The sequence below is a fragment of the Aotus nancymaae genome, unplaced genomic scaffold (assembly GCF_030222135.1).
Source record: "Aotus nancymaae isolate 86718 unplaced genomic scaffold, 86718_ANA_hifiasm-v0.15.2.pri h1tg000018l, whole genome shotgun sequence".
In the NCBI taxonomy this organism is placed as follows: domain Eukaryota; kingdom Metazoa; phylum Chordata; class Mammalia; order Primates; family Aotidae; genus Aotus; species Aotus nancymaae.
The window spans coordinates 9,653,825-9,674,104 of record NW_026988430.1 but is presented as its reverse complement, the minus strand read 5'-3'; the positions used below and the strand labels follow the sequence as shown (position 1 = coordinate 9,674,104).

General features: G+C 41.5%; 1 protein-coding gene across 4 annotated transcripts in view; it reads right to left on the bottom strand.

Moving 5' to 3' along the window:
* AKAP10 (A-kinase anchoring protein 10) overlaps positions 1-20,280 on the bottom strand; it is a 92,177-nt gene that overhangs the window by 15,714 nt on the left and 56,183 nt on the right. For 3 of the 4 annotated variants that reach the window (XM_064378263.1, XM_064378266.1, XM_064378264.1), the window contains 2 exons: positions 13,283-13,392; positions 9,586-9,668 (listed from right to left, as the gene is read on the bottom strand). In XM_064378263.1, coding sequence (XP_064234333.1) covers positions 9,586-9,668; positions 13,283-13,392 — 193 coding nt within the window. Of the gene's footprint in view, positions 1-9,585; positions 9,669-13,282; positions 13,393-15,531; positions 16,194-20,280 lie in introns of those variants that run through there. The other variant, XM_064378265.1, reaches the window with a different exon arrangement.

Genomic DNA, 20,280 nt, shown 5'->3' with positions numbered 1-20,280 from the left:
TGCATCTCAAACTGAACCTATTTCAAACTGAACTCATCTATCTCCCACTTACTCTTTTCCTGTGTTGTGTATCTCAGTTAACGTCACACTTTTTCATCTAGAGAACCCATGTTAAAAAAAACTCAATCTACCTTCCTCTTACACATGAAATCTATCACCAAATTTCACCCTACAATTCAACCTTGGACGTATCATAAATCTGACCTTCCCTCTAATTCTTGCTACCACCACCTAACTTTGAATCTTTTTCTTCTTCTATCTACATTACTAGCTACTTCCACTGTCTGACTGGCGTCCCTGATGCCAGTCTCTCCCAACTCCAATTCGTTCTCATTCTACTGACAGGGAAATGCATCTGGTTAGTACTCTGTTAAATCTCTGATGTCTACATGATGGGACTCTAAGCTCCTTAAAATGACATGCAAGGGATTTATCAATTTAAGTACAGCTTTGTCTCCCACCACTGTATCCAAGCACAGGGGACTGCCACTACATGCATACATGCTCATAACAACCTTTTACAATTCCTTCTTGTTACACTGTCTCCTAGATGATTTTTTTTTTTGAGATGGAGTTTCACTCTTGATACCCTGTCTAGAGTGCAATGGCACGATCTCGGCTCACCGCAACCTCTGCCTCCCAGGTTCAAGCGTTTCTCCTGCCTCAGCCTCCGAGTAGCTGGGATTACAGGCATGTGCCACTACACCCAGGTGATTTTGTATTTTTAGTAGAGACGGGGTTCCTCCATGTTGGTCAGGCTGGTCTTGAACTCTTGACCTCAGGTGATCCACCTGCCTTGGCCTCCCAAAGTGCTGGGATTACAGGCATGAGCTACCACGCCTGGCATCCTAGATGATTTTAATGTAACTTCTTCAGTTACCTTCCTTGCCCTTCTCATAAACTCAGAAGCCTCTTTTCAAAACTCAATCTTGACTGAGCATGGTGGTTAATGCCTGTAATCTCAGCACTCTGGGAGGCTGGGGTGGGTGAATCACTTGAGGTCAGGAGTTCGAGACCAGCCTAACCAACATGGTGAAACCCCATCTCCACTAAAAATACAAAATTGGCCAGCGTAGTGGCTCATGCCTATAACCCCAGCACTTTGGGAGGCCGAGATGAGCAGATCACCAGAGATCAGGAGTTCGAGACCAGCTTGGTCAACAGAGTGAAAACCTGTCTCTACTAAACATGCAAAAATGGGCTGGGCATGTTGGTATGCACTTGTACTCCCAGCTACTAGGGAAGCTGAAACAGGAGAATCGCTTGAACACAGGAGGCAGAGGTTGCAGTGAGCCAAGACTGCGCCACTGCACTCCAGGCCTGGGCGACAGAGCAAGAGTCCATCTCAGAAAAAAACAAAACAAAACAAAAACATAGAAAATTAGCCGGGTGTAGTGGCATGTGCCTGTACCCCAGGAGGCTGAGACAGAACTGCTTGAACCTGGGAGGCAGAGGTTGCAATGAGCTGAGATGGTGTCACTGCACTCCAGCCTGGGACATGGAGTGAGACTGTCTCAAAAAAAAGGAAAACTCAATCTTTTCCTCTGTGCTCTATTATCTGGGTTTCAAAACTCAAATTAAAACTATAGGCCAGCAAATAATGAAAACTGTTTCCAGCTGCCCTCAACAAGGAAGGAGAGAAAGGCAGAAGAAGGGGAGCCGGTAAACAAACCATTGTCCAGGTGGTATTCTGAACCAAAGCCCTGTAGTTGCTACTAACCTGCTGTGTGATTCCTAACAAATCACATTATCACAATCTCCCCATTCCTCAATTTCTTTTCTTTTTTTTTTCCAGTCACCCACATTGGAGTGTAGTGGCACAATCTCCGCTCACTGCAACCTCTGCCTCCCAGGTTAAGCGATTCTCCTGCCTCAGCCTCCCAATTAGCTGGGATTATAGGTGTGTGCCACCACGCCCAGCTAATTTTTAAAATTTTAGTAGAGACGGGGTTTTGCCATGTTGGCCAGGCCGGTCTCGAACTCCTGACCTCAGCCGATCTGTCCACCTCGGCCTCCCAAAGTGCTAGGATTACAGGCGTGAGCTACCGTACCCAGCTATTTCTTTTCTTTTCCTTTCTTTTTTTTTTTCCTTAAGACTGAGTCTCTTTCTCAGACAAAAAAAAAAAAAAGACTGACTCTCACTTTGTTGCCTAGACTGGAATGTACTGGTGCATTATCAGCTCACTGCAAACTCAACCTCCTAGGTTCAAGTAATTCTCCTGCCTCAGCCTCCCTAGTAGCTGGGATTACAGGTACCCATCACCACACCTGGCTACTTTATATATATATATTGAAACGGAGTCTAGCTCTGTTGCCTAGGCTGGAGTGCAGTGGCACAATCTCAGCTCACTGCAACCTCCGCCTCGGGTTCAAGTGATTCTCCTGCCTCAGCCTCCCTAGTAGCTGGGACTACAGGCACATGCCACCATGCCCAGCTAAATTTTTTGTATTTTTAGTACAGATGGGGTTTCACTGTGTTAGCCAGGATACTCTCGATCTCTTGACCTCAAGTGATCCACTCGCCTTGGTCTCCCAAAGGGCTGGGATTATAGGTGTGAGCCACTGCGCCCAGCCAATTTTTGTATTTTTAATACAGATGAGGCTTCACCATGTTGGCCAGGCTGGTCTTGAACTCCTGACCTCAAGGGATCCACTCGCCTTGGCCTCTCAAAGTGCTGGGATTACAGGCGTAAGCCACTGTGCCCGGCCTTCAATTTCCACATTTGTAGAATGAGGAGATGATATACACAGATATATCATCTAAGAATTGCCTGAGCTTGAAAATGCTAAGAAATATCAACTATTTGGGGACTGAGAAGAGAATGGACTCTGTAAGTATCCTCAGAAGTAATCTGGCTAAGAAAACTTAGTGTCTGTGTAAGTGTGGCAAAGGGCAACCAAGTTTAAAAAATGATTTTTTTCTTAAATAAATATAATCCATAATCTTATCAGATAATCTGAAATGAACAAGTATTAATTAACTCAATCAATAAATATTTAAGGAGTACTTACCACATGCTAGGCATAATTTCAGAATCAGGAAATACAGTGCCAAATAATATAGACAAACTATCTTTTTTTTTTTTTTTTTTTTGCTTTTACTTCCTGGTGATGATAGACCAACTATTTTTATTTATTTTTTAGACACAGGGTCTCACTCTGTCACTAGGCTAGAGTGTAGTGGCACGATCTTGGCTCACTGTAGCCTTGACCTCCTGGGCCCAAGCGATCCTCCCACCTCAGCCTCCCAAGTAGCTGGTACCACAGGTGTGTGCCACCATGCCTAGCTAATTTTTAAATAATTTTTCATAGATAGGGGCTCACTTGTTGCCCAGGCTGGTCTTGAAGTCCTAGGCTCACACAATTCTCCAACCCAGCCTCCCAAAGTATTGAGATTACAGGTGTAAGGTACCATATCCAGCTGAGAAATAAACTATAAACAAGTATGTAAATAAATGAACAAGATACTTTCAGACAGTGAATGAGAAAACAGGCCGGGCATGGTGGCTCACTCCTATAATCCCAGCACTTCGGGAGGCCAAGAGATGTGCTTGAGTCCAGGAGTTTGAGACCAGCCTAGGCAACATGGCGAAACCCTGTCTCTTCAAAAAGTAAAATGATAAGCCACATATGGTGGTGTGTGCCTGCTATTCTAGCTACACAAGAGGCTGAGGTGAGAGGCTCTTTTGAGTCCAAGAAGTTGAGGCTGCAGTGAGCCATGGGCAACAAAGCAAGACCCTATCTCCAAAAAAAAAAAAAAGAAAAAAAGAAAAAAGTGGTAGTGAGTGGTACATACAAAAGATTTTAGATGTGTGAGTTGGAAAGGTCTCTCTCTGAAGAGATAATATTGAGATGAGAAGGAGGAACCATCATTGCATGAAAGCCATGACAGGACTTGCCACAGCCATGAAACAGCAACTGCAGAGGCCCTCAAAGGGAACAAACTTCACAAAAGAGTAAAACATAGTCCAATTAGAGCTCAGTCCATGAAAGGAGTGGTTCACAGTAAGGTGACAGAGGCCAACAAGGGACATTCACAGGTAACAGCAGAGAGGCTAGATTTAATTCCAAATGCAACAGGAAGCCACAGGGGAAGAGATGAGGTGGATGATTAAGCAATAAAGTATGCATAGGGAAAGAAAATTCAAAAAGTAGAGGAAAAGGGTATATCGAAAAGTAAAAGGCACCTGTTTTCTTCTCATCTCCAATGTAATCACTGTTAAATTTTATGTATATTCATTCAGGCATTATTTTAATGCACAGACCAATATATAGAGAGCCTTTCAAAAACACCATATACAACATCAGACTATGATGTGTTCTAATCTAAAATGTGTAACACAAATCATCAAGACTTTAGGTGTAACTTCCAGTTTACAAGAAATGTCAAGGAGAGAGAAATAAGCTAAATAACACAACCAGGGAAGTTCAGATGATTAAACATTCTGTAGGATAACTGATATGCTTAACAAGTCAGGGTCATTAAAAAGGAACCAAGCCAGAGTAAAACAGACTGGGACCATGCCCTCTTGTTTACATCCTTGGCATTCAGCATAGTGCCTGGCACACAGGAATCACTCAAATGCCTTCTGAGAGAATAAATTCAATCTCTAGGCTCCTACACCACCAAAAAATACTTGCCTTAAACAGACTGTGGCCAATCACGGTGGCATGTACCTGTAATCCCAGCTACTCAGGAGGCTGAGGCAGGAGAATCACTTGAACTTGAGAGGCAGAGGTTGCAGTGAGCTGAGATCATGTCACTGCACTCCAGCCTGGACGACAGAGCAAGACTCTGTCTCAAAAAAAAAAAAAAAAAAAAAAAAAGAGAGACGTCTGGACAACTACAAGAAGGAAGAAGGATCAGGGGCTGGGCGCAGTGGGTTCACACCTGTAATCCCAGCACTTTGGGAGGCCAAGGTGGGTGGATCATGAGGTCAGGAGTTCAAGACCAGCCTGAACAAGACGGTGAAACCCCATCTCTACTAAAAATACAAAAATTACCCAGGCGAGGTGGCAGGCACCTGTAATCCCAGCTACTTGGGAGGCTGGGGCAGAGAACTGCTTGAACTTGGGAGATGGAGGTTGCAGTGAGCTGAGATCTCGCCACTGCACTCTCTAGCCTGGGTGACAGAGCAAGACTCCATCTCAAAAAAAAAAAAAAGCACCAGAATATATGGATGTGTTTAATCAAACTGCAGAAATTCTTATTCATTAGTTTATGTGACATCTCTCAATTAAATTAATAACACAAGTAAGGGCCGGGCGCGGTGGCTCAAACCTGTAATCCCAGCACTTTGGGAGGCCGAGGCGGGTGGATCACGAGGTCAAGAGATCGAGACCATCCTGGTCAACATGGTGAAACCCTGTCTCTACTAAAAATACAAAAGATTAGCTGGGCATGGTGGCGCGTGCCTGTAATCCCAGCTACTCAGGAGGCTGAGGCAGGAGAATTGCCTGAACCCAGGAGGCGGAGGTTGCAGTGAGCCGAGATCGTGCCATTGCACTCCAGCCTGGGTAACAAGAGCGAAACTCCGTTTCAAAAAAAAAAAACAAAAAACAAAAAAAACACAAGTAATGTCATAGATGGGCTTGCTGGTAGAGATATAATCTTTCTGCCTCTACCTTCAAATACAACCCAAATTGAACTGGTCTTCACTACCAGTCTAATGCACACCACCATCACCCCTTACTTAGACTATGACTATGGCAATGTTGTTTCTCTGCTTCTTTTCTTGAAGCCCTACACTCAATTTTCCAGATAGCTGCTAGAGCAATCCCTTCAAAACATAAATCCCATCATTTCCCTGCGCCAACTTCCAAAGTGTCCCTGACTTTCAAGTCCTTGCCATGGTCTCTGGTGACCTCCTGACTCACTCGCCTTCTACTGCTTATTCCTTTGCTCACTCCATTCCAACCACATGAGGCTTACTGTTCCTTAACCATACTGAGGTCTCCAGCTTCAGGCCTCTATCCTTGTTCCTTCCACCAAGAACACTCTTTCTCTACATGCTGCCTGGGCTTACGCCCACACTGCGCTCGGGTCTACTGAAAATGCCACCTCCTCAGTGAGGCCTTTCCTGACAACCATCTCTTAAATAACACCCCCACTACTCTCTCTCTCAGCCCCCTACCCTGCTTTTCTTGTTTAAACACATGTACACAGGGTGCATTTGTTTATCTGTTACTGTCTCCTCCAATATAATGTGAGTTCCATGAAAGCAGGAACTTCGTTTTCCCCTGGACCCAGAGCAGTAGATACATCTAGTAGGAACTCCATTGTTCTATAGAATGAATGAAGGAAGGAATAACATGAAGAGACTGAATGAATAGAATGAGCAGAGATAGTGGTTTGGGGGAAAATTTCCTGTATATCTTCAACTGCTCATAATACACCTTAATTCATATAAAACAAACAGAAACAAACTGTAAACACCAACACCTACACTATACCTAACACATATATGTATGAAGCAGAACCACTTCTTCATGAGCTGTCAGAGGTATGAGACCAGATTTAAAAAAAAAAAAACCAAACAGCTCAGAGATTTTCTATTAATACTGGGGAGGAGAACCCATTATCCTTATGGACAGAAGCTACCAAAAGACACTGTAGAGTTCTTCCTGGCCAGTGCCTCACAAAAGTCATCTGGTACTTCCTCTGTTCCCAAACCACCACTGACCTCTTCCCAGTATTCCTTAAAAAAATTTTGTTTTGTTTTTAAGAGACAAGGTCTTGGTCTGTGACCCAGGTGGAAGTGCGATGATGCAATCACAATTCACTGCAGCCTCACCCTCCTGGGCTCAAGCACTCCTCCCATCCGTCTCACAAGGTACTGGGATTACAAGTACGACCCACCATGCAGCCCCCAACATTCATCTTTTACCCAATACAAGCTCATGCCTGCAATCCCAGCACTTTGGGAGGCTGAGGTAGGTGGATCACTTGAGGCCAGGAGTTCGAGACTGGCATGGTCAACATGGCAAAACCCTATCTCTACTAAAAATACAAAAAATTAGCCGGGCATGATGGCAGGTGCCTGTCCCAGCTATTTGGGAGGCTGAGGTAGGAGAACTGCTTGAACCTGGGAGGCTAAGGTTGCAGTGAGCCAAGATCTCGCCATTGCACTCCAGCCTGGACAACAGAGCAAGACTGTCTCAAAACAAAACAAAATAAAACAAAACAAAACAAAAAAGGCACATAACTACTAGGCTGTCAATTTCTTGCAGGCAAGATCTGAATCTTCTAACCTGCTGTGTGAATACAAGCATGCAAAGAGGCACTAAAAAATCATTTACTTAAAACACACACACACATTTTTTTCTTCCCTTTCCTTAACTCAGGGAAAGCAAACATTATTTACTGAGTGAACTGTGTAAATTTTCCTTCAGTCTTAATATTCTTCCCAACTCTTTGTCTAAGACTTCTCTGACAAAATAGGAAATAAAAGTAATTATTTGGATAAATAAGGTCAACTAGGTAATAGGCCCTTTTTTGGTTTAAATTACTTCAATAATTGTTGCATTTTTTTGCTTACTCTGTCAAATGTGTATCTGACCAAAAGGTAGATCATTTATCAAAATAAAGACATGCAATTAATTACCTAAACAATAGTTGCATTAAGAAAATAAGATGGGCCAGGCACCATGATGGCTCACGCCTGTCATCCCAGCACTTTGGGAGGCCAAGTTAGGCAGATCACGAGGTCAGGAGATTGAGACCATCCTGGCCAACATGGTGAAACCCTGTCTCTACTAAAAATACAAAAATTAGATCGACGTGGTGGTGCATGCCTGTAATCCAAGCTACTCGGGAGGCTGAGGCAAGAGAATCGATTGAACCCAGGAAGTGGAGGTCACAGTGAGCCAAGATAGCTCCATTGCACTGCAGCCTGGGCAATAAGAGGGAAACTCCATCTCAAAAAAAAAGAAAAAAGAAAAAGAAAATAAGATAAACTTATCAAAAATGCAGTCCTATAAGATTAATAATAGCTCTTAATCTTAAACATATTTATCAAAATTGAATATTTTCTTCTTAAAAAAATGAGTAGGCCAGGCGCGGTGGCTCACGCTTGTAATCCCAGCACTTTGGGAGGCCGAGGCGGGTGGATCACGAGGTCAAAAGATCGAGACCATCCTGGTCAACATGGTGAAACCCCGTCTCTATTAAAAATACAAAAAATTAGCTGAGCATGGTGGTGCATGCCTGTAATCCCAGCTACTCAGGAGGCTGAGGCAGGAGAATTGCCTGAACCCAGGAGGCGGAGGTTGCGGTGAGCCGAGATCGCACCATTGCACTCTGGGTAACAAGAGCGAAACTCTGTCTCAAAAAAAAAAAAAAAAAAAAATTAGTATATGTTACTCAAAACAATAGCATCAATTCAACCAAACTAAAAACTTCTAGATATCATCTGTCACGAATTCACATTTGTTTCTGAAATCTTCCTGTGTAAACCAGGAAGAAACTGAAATCAGTCACAAAGAATGCACTTGACAAGAAAGATTTCTATGTCTAACCCTTGGATTTGACTAAGCTACTCTTCTGATTAAACAATTTGAATTTTGACCTATTAGTATTTTCCACATATATTTCATTACTTTCAACAATCTTGAGGAAATTTAACAAAAATTATTATTATTATTTTTGAGACAAAGTCTTGCTCTGTCACCAGGCTGGAGTGCAGCAGTGTGATCTCAGCTCACTGCAACCTCTGCCTCCTGGGTTCAAGCAATTCTCCTGCCTCAGCCTCCTGAGTAGCTGGGACTATAGGCGTGGGCCACCATGCTCAGCTAATTTTTGTATTTTTAGTAGAGACGGGGTTTCACCATGTTGGCCAGGATGGTCTTGATCTCCTGACCTTGTGATCCACCCGCCTCGGCCTCCCAAAGTGCTGGGATTACAGGCATCAGTCACTGCACCCAGCCAATAAAATTAATTTAATAAGGCCAGGCATGGTGGCTCATGCCTGTAATCCCAGCACTCTGGGAAGCCAAGGTGGGTGGACTGCTTGAGGTCAGGAGTTTTAGACCAACCTGGCCAATGTGGTGAAACACTCATCTCTGATAAAAATACAAAAATTAGCCCGGTGTAGAGGTGCACACCTGGAGTCCAAGTTACTCAGGAGGCTGAGGCAGGAAAATTACTTAAACCTAGGAAGTAGAGGTTGTACTAAGCTGAGATCAGACCACTGTACTCCAGTCTGGGTGACAGAGCAAGACCTGTCTCAAAAAGAAAGAAAGAAAAGGAAAAAAATATAATAATTTAATAAAATAAAGGGTCTCAAACATCAAGTCAAACTTGATTGGGCATTTTGCCATTAAATAAAAAAATAGACAATGCTTTTTCATATTCATGTGCCTTCTGGAGTGGCAAAGCAAGTTCACCTTCTTTTGATTCAGAGGAGATTGTACAGAGATGTGACTACACGAAGCCCTTGCTGTACTGACTTGTGACTATAAACACAAGGTGAAAGATACAGTGGTTACTTTACAAAATAAACAGTTTTAATCTTAAGTGGTCTTTGACTTACAGCCAATCAATAACGTGAGTAAAGGCTTAACACGAAGTACAAAAACACCACAAACCTTTTGATTTCTTTACATCAGGTTCAGGCTCAGATTCTCGGATGAATTGCCCCAAGTCACTGACTCTTCCAAATGTCATCTTCCTAAATAAGGATGAACAGAAGAATATAACTTCTAACAATCAGTTTTAAATTTAGGAGAAAAAAAATCAATTTTTTTTTTTTTTAAATACAGACGGGGTTTCACCATATTGGTTAGGCTGGTCTTGAACTCCTGACCTTGTGATCTGCCCGCCTCGGCCTCCCAAAGTGCTGGGATTACAGGCATGAGCCACCGTGCCCAGCGGAAAAAAATCAATTTTTAAGCGTTTCATCTAAATCTAGAAAGCAGAAACACAATTTATAGCCACCCTATGTAATTCAAAATAGGACTTATTTGAAATAAAATGTTGCGGCACAGAAAGCGAGATAATCTTTAATTGAACGCAATTTCATTTGAAATCCCCAAAAGGTTTACAAAACATGGTGAGTTAACAGATAATTCATAATTCTAAAATCAACAGAGAAGAAAAAAAGGCACAAGAATAACCAAGACAACTTTGTAAAAGCAGCAGCAAAAAGGTATGCCTTCCTCTAACAATGTACTATAAAACAAAGTTAAAAAGCAAAAAATGGCCGGGCGTGGTGGCTCATGCCTGTAATTCCAGTACTTTCGGAGGACAAGGCAGGGGGATCACCTGGGGCCAGGAGTTTGAGACCAGCCTGGCCAACATGGTGAAACCCTGTTTCTAACAACAACAACAAAAAAAATACAAAAATTAGCCAGGTGTGATGGCATGCACCTGTAATCTTAGCTACTTGGAAGGCTGAGGCATGAGAATTGCTTGAACCAGGGAGGTGGAGGTTGCAGTGAGCTGAGAGCTGAGATCATGGCACTGCACTTCAGCCTGGGCGACAGAGCAAGACTTTGTCTCAAAAAAAAAAAAAAGCAAAAAACACAGTAAGGGTCTTATTTTTAAGATATTACCAACCAAAGATTAATATCCAGAAACAGACAGAATTCTTATTTAATAATGAAGGGTCACGTGAAAGAAACATCCAGAATTTTAACAAGTCACTAATAAAAATCACCCAACAGAAACGTGAAAAGGAGATGAATAGTCAATTCATACAAGAAAAAACCTGAACAATCAAGAGATATACCAAAAGAAACCCAATCTCTTTAGCAAAAAACCTAAGACTGGAAAAAAATTAAAAGTCTGAAGTATTCTTTTTTTTTGAGATGGAGTCTCGCTCTGTCACCTGTATATGTTGTTTGCTGAGAGGCGATGGCAAGGAACATCAAGCCATCCCCAGGCAGGAAACTGCTAGAATAAGCAAGCGGTATGTACCAGTCACGCACTAGTTAAACCAGCTCCTAAAACACAGGATATTTGACCTTGTCCCCATTGCTGACTTGCAGAGTGTTTTTCAGCTTTTTTCTATTTTAGTAGTGAACAGGCACTATCTGCCTGTGTAGTCTATCTTTATTCTATGAAGAAACACTGAGCATCTGTTTATTAAAAATAATCACTTGTGGCCGGGCGTGGTGGCTCACGCCTGTAATCCTAGCACTTTGGGAGGCTGAGGTGGGAGGATCGCCTGAGGTCAGGAGTTCAAGACCATCCTGGCCAACATGGTGAAACCAGTCTCTACTAAAAATACAAAAATTAGCTGGGCGTGGTGGCGTGCGCCTGTAATCCCAGCTACTCAGGAGGCTGAGGCAGGAGAATTGCTTGAACCCAGGAGGCAGAGGTTGCAGTGAGCTGAGATTGCACCACTGCACTCCAGTCTGGCGCCTGGCGACGGAGCGAGACTCTGTCTCAAAAAAAAAAGAGAAAAGAAAAAAAAGAATCACTTGTTCACAAGAATAAATACGTCGGTCAGAGTCTGCTCTGGGCTGTCAGCTGGGAAATGCTGGCAGACCCCTGACGATCTCACTCTGATCCCACTTTTACACCCTATCTTTGTTTCTGTTTCTGAATTCCTTCAGTGCTGCCTGGGTTGTGGTCTCTACAACCGAGCTGGTCGTGGCAAAACTTAACTATGAATTTAATTTTTTATGAGAATAATGCCATGTGTGGTGGTTCATGCCTGTAATCCCAGCACTTTGGGCGGCTGAGGAAGGTGGATCACTTGAGGTCAAGAATAATGCATTTGTCAAGTTGGTTAAAAGAAAAATTCTGTGACATCAATAATCAGTTTATTTCATGCAAAGTAGATCTTATTTTAGAGCTATCCTTCCTAATAAGTTATTTCAGATATGAGTGCCAATATACCAACTGATAGAAATTTATTTGCCTTGAGAAAATTTTCATGAAGATGCTAAAATCATATAACTAAAACAAATGCTAAAAACCAACTTTTTTTTGAGACAGAGTCTTGTTCTGTCGCCAGGCACCAGGCTGGAGTTCAGCGGCGCAATCTCGGCTCACTGCAATCTCCGCCTCCTGGGTTCAAGCAATTCTCCTGCCTCAGCCTCCCTAGTAGCTGGGACTACAGGCACGCGCCACCATACCCAGCTAATTTTTGTATTTTTTAGTAGAGATGGGGTTTCACCATGTTGCCCAGTATGGTCTCGATCTCTTGACCTCGTTATCTGCCCGCCTCGGCCTCCCAAAGTGCCGGGATTACAGGTGTGAGCCACCGCGCCTGGCCTAAAACCCATCTTTATTTATTTTTAGTAAAGATGGGGTTTCACCATGTTGGCCAGGCTGGTTTTGAACTCCTGACCTCAAGCGATCCACCTGCCTTGGCCTCCCAAAGTGCTGGGATTACAAACGTGAGCCACCACGCCCGGTAAAGATGAAGAAAAATTATCATTTCTCTTTTCTGCTTCATTTTATACATTTAAAAAATACATATATATTTACATTACACACACAAAATTACAGAAGTAAACATTGCACAATTAATAGACTTTATGTAAGGTCTTAAAGAAATGAACCACTCCTTAAAATAAACATCATCTTTGGGAATGAACTCATTTAGGTTTACTGTCTATTATTTTCTAAAAGAAGAAATAAACATCACTATACAAATCTGACGAAGCTGAAAAAGCTGGCTTTCCAAAGACAGTGTGGTCAAACAAATCTTTTATTTCCTTCAAGTACTTTTCAGACTCCTCAGTCTCCCAAAACCACTGTTAATTTCTACTGAAAGCAATTAAATACATTGAAATCCCTTTTTCATGGTACCGCTGGGAACTGGGGTACGGATTAGGAAAGGATAATCAAGCTTTACACACGTTTACATGTTAAGCAACCCATCTTTAGGGAAGAGAAAGTGATTTTATGATTAGATCTGTGGTAAATTTCAGTAAGTGGAATATCCTATGAGTCACTATCTTTTTATTACAGGCTAAAATGAACAACCAAGTTAATTCTTAAACTCAAGGGAATAATTTTTCCAAGTATCAGTTATGCTGCCCACAGTAAATGATGCTAGCATCTTTTTACTTTATTATTCTCATTTTACAGATGAAAAAATTGAGATACCAAGAGGTTAACCAGCTTGCCGATAAATGGCAGAGCCAAGATTAAAACCCAGGAAGTCACTCCAGAGACTTTACACTTAACCATCACATTATACTGCACACTCTAAGTAAAAGTTCTGGGCATATAATAATAGATTAGAAAAAATGTAAAATTTAATTCAAAATTTAAAAAGATGCAAAGCTACTTACACTTGTAAAAACTCTAGACATGAGCTAGGCTTACCCGGCATATGTCCGTTGATATAAAGATTCTGGATCCAGACTTGCAGCATCCACTATTATCGCTTCATCAAAATTTTTCAGTATTTTAATACTGGCTTTTTTCACGCTGGACTACAATAGAAATTGTAAAATTAGAAGTATATGAAACAATCAGTTCTGGGCTTGGAATGTGACAGATTTGTACAAAATTTTCTTTGGTGTTTGAAATAGAAATAACTTTCACTCTACCTCATCACCACTGAGATGCTTAACAGAAATGACTGAAATGTAACCTCACATTATAGCTAAAAGAGGAATGCACAATATTAAAATGTACAGGCCGGGCACAGTGACTCAAGTCCGTAATCCCTAGGTTGAAGTGCAATGGCACAATCACAACTCACTGAAGCCTCACTCTCCTGGCCTCAAGCACTCCTCCCATCTCAGTCTCATAAAGTGCTGGGATTACAGGTATGAGCCACAATGCAGCCCCCAATATTCATCTTTTACCCAATACAAGGATCCCGGCACTTTGGATCCTTGGCATGTGGATCACTTGAGGCCAGGTAAGTTTGAGGCCACTATGATCAACATGGTGAAACCCCGTCTTTACTAAAAATACAAAATTTAGCCGGGCATGGTGGCAGGTGCCTGTAATCCCAGCTACTCGGGAGGCTGAGACATGAGAATCACTTGAGCCCAGGAGGTGGAGGTTGCAGTGAGTTAAGATCACACCACTGCACTCTAGCCTGGGTTACAGAGGAAGACTCTGTCTCAAAAAATAAACAATAAAATAAAATGTATAATATATGAATTTATAAAACATTCTTAATGACCTAAGTTCCAACGAATGTGTGTGCTGTACTCGCAGCATAATTTCCTAAGCGTGAAAAGCTCTCATCCATCCAGAAATATGTATCTTGGGTAGTAAAGCCTTTTTAAAGTACGTTTACAGGATAAATAGGAATGTTTTTGATTCTTGGTGAGGCCGTATGACAAAAAGAAGCAAAGGCAACCTTTCTAAAATGACTAGCTAGCTAAGTACAGCAAGTTCCCCTCCAGCATTCTACCTCCTACTCTCCACCTCCACCAGAAAAACCAGAAATGGTACTTTTGTGAAATACAGAGCCATAGGTTGACCTAGAAATTTAACTTATAAAATTTCAGTTACAGACAGACTCATATTGATGGAAAATGACTTATATACAAGATTATTCATTGCAGCATTGTTTAAATTAAAAGACATAAACAAGCTTAATGTCCATGACTAAGTAATTGGTTAATAAAATAAATGAACAGACAATTACAGAACTCTCTATAGCCGGGGTGGCAGGTAGGGAAAGGGACTCTCATTATGTGTTGAGAAGGAACAATTTCCAAGATACACAGTTAAATAAAAAAGAAAGAGGGACCAGAATAAGGAAGAGGGAATACTTTCCAACTAACTCTTATGAGAACTGTTACTCAGATACCAAAATCTCACTCTTACTTCCTGATTTCAAAACTTATTACAAAGCAATAGCAATCAAGAGAGTATGGTACTGGCATAAAGACGGACATACAGATGGATGTATGTCTATCTTCGGAATGGAAGAGAATCAAGAACCCACAGATATATCCTCACATTTATGGTCAATTGATTTCTGATGGAGTATAAATGTTATCTTAAGCATTCAGATGCAAAATCTTCAACAAAATGCCAGTAAATGGAATCCAGCAGCATATTGAAAAGATTATACACCATGACCAAGTGAGATTCATCTCAGGCATGGAAGGCTGATTTAACATCTGAAAATCAATTAATATTTCACATCAATAGAATAAAACCCCAAACCCATATGACCATTTACACTGATACAGAAAGAACACGACAATATTCAACACCCTTTCACAATTTTTAAAAGAAAACCATTTAAAAAATTAGAAATGTAGGGAAATTCCTCAACCTGAAAAAAGGCATTTATTAAAAACTCACACCTGGCCGGGCGCGGTGGCTCAAGCCTGTAATCCCAGCACTTTGGGAGGCCGAGGCGGGTGGATCACGAGGTCAAGAGATCGAGACCATCCTGGTCAACATGGTGAAACCCCGTCTCTACTAATACAAAAAATTAGCTGGGCACGGTGGCGCGTGCCTGTAATCCCAGCTACTCAGGAGGCTGAGGCAGGAGAATTGCCTGAACCCAGGAGGCGGAGGTTGCGGTGAGCCGAGATCGCGCCATTGCACTCCAGCCTGGGTAACAAGAGCGAAACTCCGTCTCAAAAAAAAAAAAAAAAAAAAAAAACTCACACCTAATATCATATTAAATGATGAAACTGAAAGCTTACCCTATTAGATCAAAAACAAGACAAAGATTTCTGCTTTTGCCACTTATATTCAACATTGTACTCTAAGTTCTAGCCAGAAAAATTAAGCAGGAAAAGGAAATGAAAGGCACCCAAAGTGGACAGGAAGAAAGAGAATGATCTCTATTCATAAATGACATGATCTTATATATAGAAAATCCTAAAGAATTCACAAGAAAACTATTAAAGCTAACAATCAGATTTAGCAAAGTTGAAATTGCAAGACCAATACGTAAAAATCACTTATATTTCTATGCTCTCTCAATGAACAATCTGCAAATAAAATTAAGAAAACAATTCTATTTATAATGGCATTAAAAAGAACTTAAAACAGGAATAAATAACCCAAGGAGGTGAAAGGGTTCTACTCTGAAAATTACAAAATTTTGCTGAAATTCAAGAACACATAAATAATGAAGATTTATCTATGTTCACAAACTAAAACACAATATTGTTAAGATGGCAATACTTTGGCCGGGCACAGTGGTTCACACCTGTAATTCCAGCACTTTGGGAGGCTGAGGCAGGTGGATCACCTGAGGTCAGGAGTTCAACACCAGCTAGGCGAACATGGTGAAACCGTGTCTCTACTGAAAATACAAAAAAAATTAGCCAGGCATAGTTGTGGGTGCCTGTAATCCCAGCTACTTGGGAGGCTGAGGCAGGAAGACACTAATAAGAGTGAAAAGACAGGTTGGGTGTGGCTCACACCTGTAATTCCAGCACTCTGGGAGGCTGACGTGGGAGAATCACTTTGATCCTAGAGTTTGAGACCAGCCTGGGCAACACAGTAAGATCCGTCTCTACAAACAGAAAGAATTACCTGAGTGTGATAGTGCATACCTATGACTCCAGCTATTCAGGAAGCTGAAGTGAGAGGATCACTTTGGCCGAGGAAGTTGAGGTGGCAGTGCTGTGATTGTGCCACTGCACTCCAGCCTGGGCAAAAAGTAAGACCTTATCTCAAAAAAAAAAAAAAAAAAAAAAAGTACAGGAAAGACAACTCACAGAATGAAGAATATATCTGGAAATAATGGATTTGATACGGGACATTTACCTAGACTATATAAAGGACTCCTGAAACTCAATATAAAAAGACAATCTAATTTAAAAATGGGCAAAGGGGCTGAGCAAGGTGGCTCACACCTATAATCCCCACACTTTGGGAAGCCAAGGCAAGAGGATCACTTGAACCCAGGAGTTTGAGACCAGTCTGGGTAATATGATGAGATACCATCTTTTAAAAAAAGAAAACTGGCTGGTCATGGTGGCTCATGCCTGTAATCCCAGCACTTTGGGAGGCTGAGGTGGACGGATCACTTGAGGTCAGGAGTTCAAGAACAGCCTGGCCAACATGGTGAAACCCTGTTTCTACTAAAAAACACAAAAAAATTAGCCAGGCATGGTGGCAGGTCCCTGTAGTCCCAACTACTCAGGAGGCTAAGACAGGAGAATCGCTTGAACCTGGGAGGTGGAGGTTGCAGTGAGCCGAGATTGTGCCATTGCACTCCAGCCTGGGCAACAGAGCCAAGACTCTGTCTCAAAAAAGAAAGAAAGAAAGAAAGAAAGAGAGAAAGAGAGAAAGAGGGAGGGGGAGGGGGAGGGGGAGAGAGAGAGAAAGACAGAAAGAAAGAAATAAAGAATGAAAGAAAAAGAAAGAAAGAAAGAAAGAAAAAGAAAGAAAAACAGACCTATATCCACACAAAAACTTGTATTCAAATGGTCACAGCAGCATTTTGATAATGGCAGAAAGGAAGGTACAATTCAAATGTCCATCAACTGTAAACAAAATGTTATATATCCTTGCAATGGGATATTTGGCCATAATGAGGAATAAAGTTCTGATACATGCTAAACATAAATAATGTGATGCTATTTTGAACACACGATGCTAAGTGAAAGACAGTCAGCAACAAAAGACCACATGGTATATGGTTCCATTTTTATGAAATGTTCAGAATCAGCAAATTTATTGTCTCTATAGAGATAAAAAGTAGACTAGTGGTTACCTAGGGCTGGTGGAGTGAAGGATTTGGAGTTTAAGTAAATGGGGTTTCCATCCGGAGTGGAAAAAATGTTTTAAAATCGATGTGATGAGGTTGGGTATGATGGCTCACGCCTGTAATCCCAGCACTTTTGGGCCAAGATGGGCAGATCACCTGAGGTTGAGAGTTCGAGACCAGCCTGACCAACATGGAGAAACCCCGTCTCTATTAAAAATACAAAAATTAGCCGGGCTGTAATCAGACATGGTGGTGCATGTCCGTAATCCTCGCTGCTATGGAGGCTGAGGCAGGAGAATTGCTTGAATCTGGGAGGAAGAGGTTGTGGTGAGCCAAGAACGTGCCATTGCACTGCATTCCAGCCTGGGTGAATAGAGCGAAACTCTGTCTCAAAAAAAAAAAAAAATCTCAAAAAAACCCCCCCAAAAAACCAATGGTGATAGTTACATAACTGTGACCATATAAAAACCATTGAATTGTACGATGTAAATGTGAATTAGCGCAATAAAGCTGTATAAAAAAAGAATATACAGTATGGTTTTATTTATAAAATGACAAGAACAGGTAATGCTAATCTATGCCATCAAAAGTCAGGATAGCAGCTGCCAAGAGGGCTTCTAAAGGGGCTGACAATGCTGTTTTTGATCTGAATGCTGGGTCACATGGATTCGTTCTGTGAAAATTCTTCAAGGTATATAAGGTTATGATATGTGCAGTTTTCTATATATATTAGTATACATCAACAAAAGACATAAAAATATATTTTGTGGTTAGCACCTAGACCTTCAAGTGCCTAAATAAAAACAAGATATTTAGCCTATATCAAAAAACCAAAGTGGCAACCACACTCAGCAGGTTATCTCCTAGGTAAACTTAACAGGAGAAAGAGATACTCAGGAGAGCTTTGTTAATGGCAATACAATAATACTCTCTTACTAATCAGAAAAATTTATCCAAGGCCCAGTACTGAAAATTCAAAGGGTTATTTATCAATAGGAATTAGAAAATTATTATGTTTCAGCTAAAACCAGGTTCTAACGCTTTTAATTTTTAAGTTTTAAATTACATATAGATATATATACATAAAGAAAAGTATTATGCTATATTAAGCTTATGGTAAAGAACACTAGAAGGGGAATATTTCTGGCTCTGTCGTTTACTGTATGACTTTAATAAAATCAGTTAACTTCTTTATGCTTCTATAGATTTCTTGTCTTACGATATTCTACTTTGTGAGATTTTGAGGAGAATCTGGTATGGTTTAATATACGAAAGCACTCCAAAAAACCTAAAAAAGGTTAAGGGAATATACAATGTGGCATCATAATTCAAAATGAAATCAAAAGGCCTTGAGTGAAACACATTATAGGTGGTGGTTCATGCCTGTAATCCTAGCACTTTGAGAGGCCAAGGTGGGAGGACTGCTTGAGGCCAGGAGTTTGAGACTACCTGGCCAACATAGCAAGACCCTGTCTCTCTCTCTTTTTTTTTTTTTTTTTTAAGATGGGGTTTCACCATGATGGCCAGACTGGTCTTGAACTCCTGACCTCAGGTGATTCACCCACCTCAACCTCCCAAAGTGTTAGGATTACAGGCGTGAGCCACTGCGCCAGGCCAAGACCCTGTCTCTTCACAAAAAAAAAAAAAAAAAAAAAGAGAGAGAGAGAGAGAGAGAAAGAAACCTAGCTAGGCAGAGGCAGGCAACATTTGAGGCCAGGGGTTCAAAACCAGCCTGAGCAACACAGCAAGACTCCATCAGTACGAAAAAAAAAAATTTCAAATTAGCCAGGCGTGGTGGCGCATGCCTCTAGTCTCAGCTACTCAGGAGGTTGAGGTGGGTGGATTATTTGATCCCAGAATTTCCAGGCTGCAGTGAGGAGACCCTGTCTCAAAAAACAGAAAAGAAAAAAAAGAAGACCTAAGAGTTCACTCAGTTATTTTATAAAAAGTATCCTAGGCTGAGTGCAGTGGCTCACACCTGTAATCCCAGCACTTTGGGAGGCTGAGGTGGGCCGATCACGAAGTTAAGAGCTCAAGACCAGCCTGGCCAACATAGTGAAACCTCGTCTCTACTAGCCAGGTGTGGTGGCACATGCCTGAACTCCTAGCTACTCGGGAGGCTGAGGCAGGGGAATTACTTGAACCTGAGAGGCAGAGGTTGCAGTGATCAGAGACTGCCATTACACTCCAGCCTGGGTGACAGAGTGAGACTCTGTCTCCAAAAAAAAAAAAAGTATCCTAAATAATTACATAAAGAGCTCTTCAGAGGCTATAAATATATTCCAGCATTATTTGGTTTATTAAGAGAAACAGCCAGAGATTCAAACAGAATGGCCTGAATGAAACAGCATGATACTTTACAATACAGTATATTCTAAGTCACCACAAATAAGTTGATTAGAATATAATAAGTAGGCTAATTTTATTTTTCCTTTTCTTTTCTGAGATGGAGTTTCACTCTGTCACCCGGGCTGCAGTGCAGGGGCTCGATCTCTACTTAATGCAACTTCTGCCTCCCGGGTTCAAGTGATTCTCCTGCCTCAGCCTCCCAAGTAGCTGGGATTACAGGCACCTGCCACCATGCCAGGCTAATTTTTGTACTTTTAGTAGAGACAGTTTTCACCATTTCGGCCAGCCTGGCCTCAAAGTCCTGACCTTAAATGATTCGCCCACC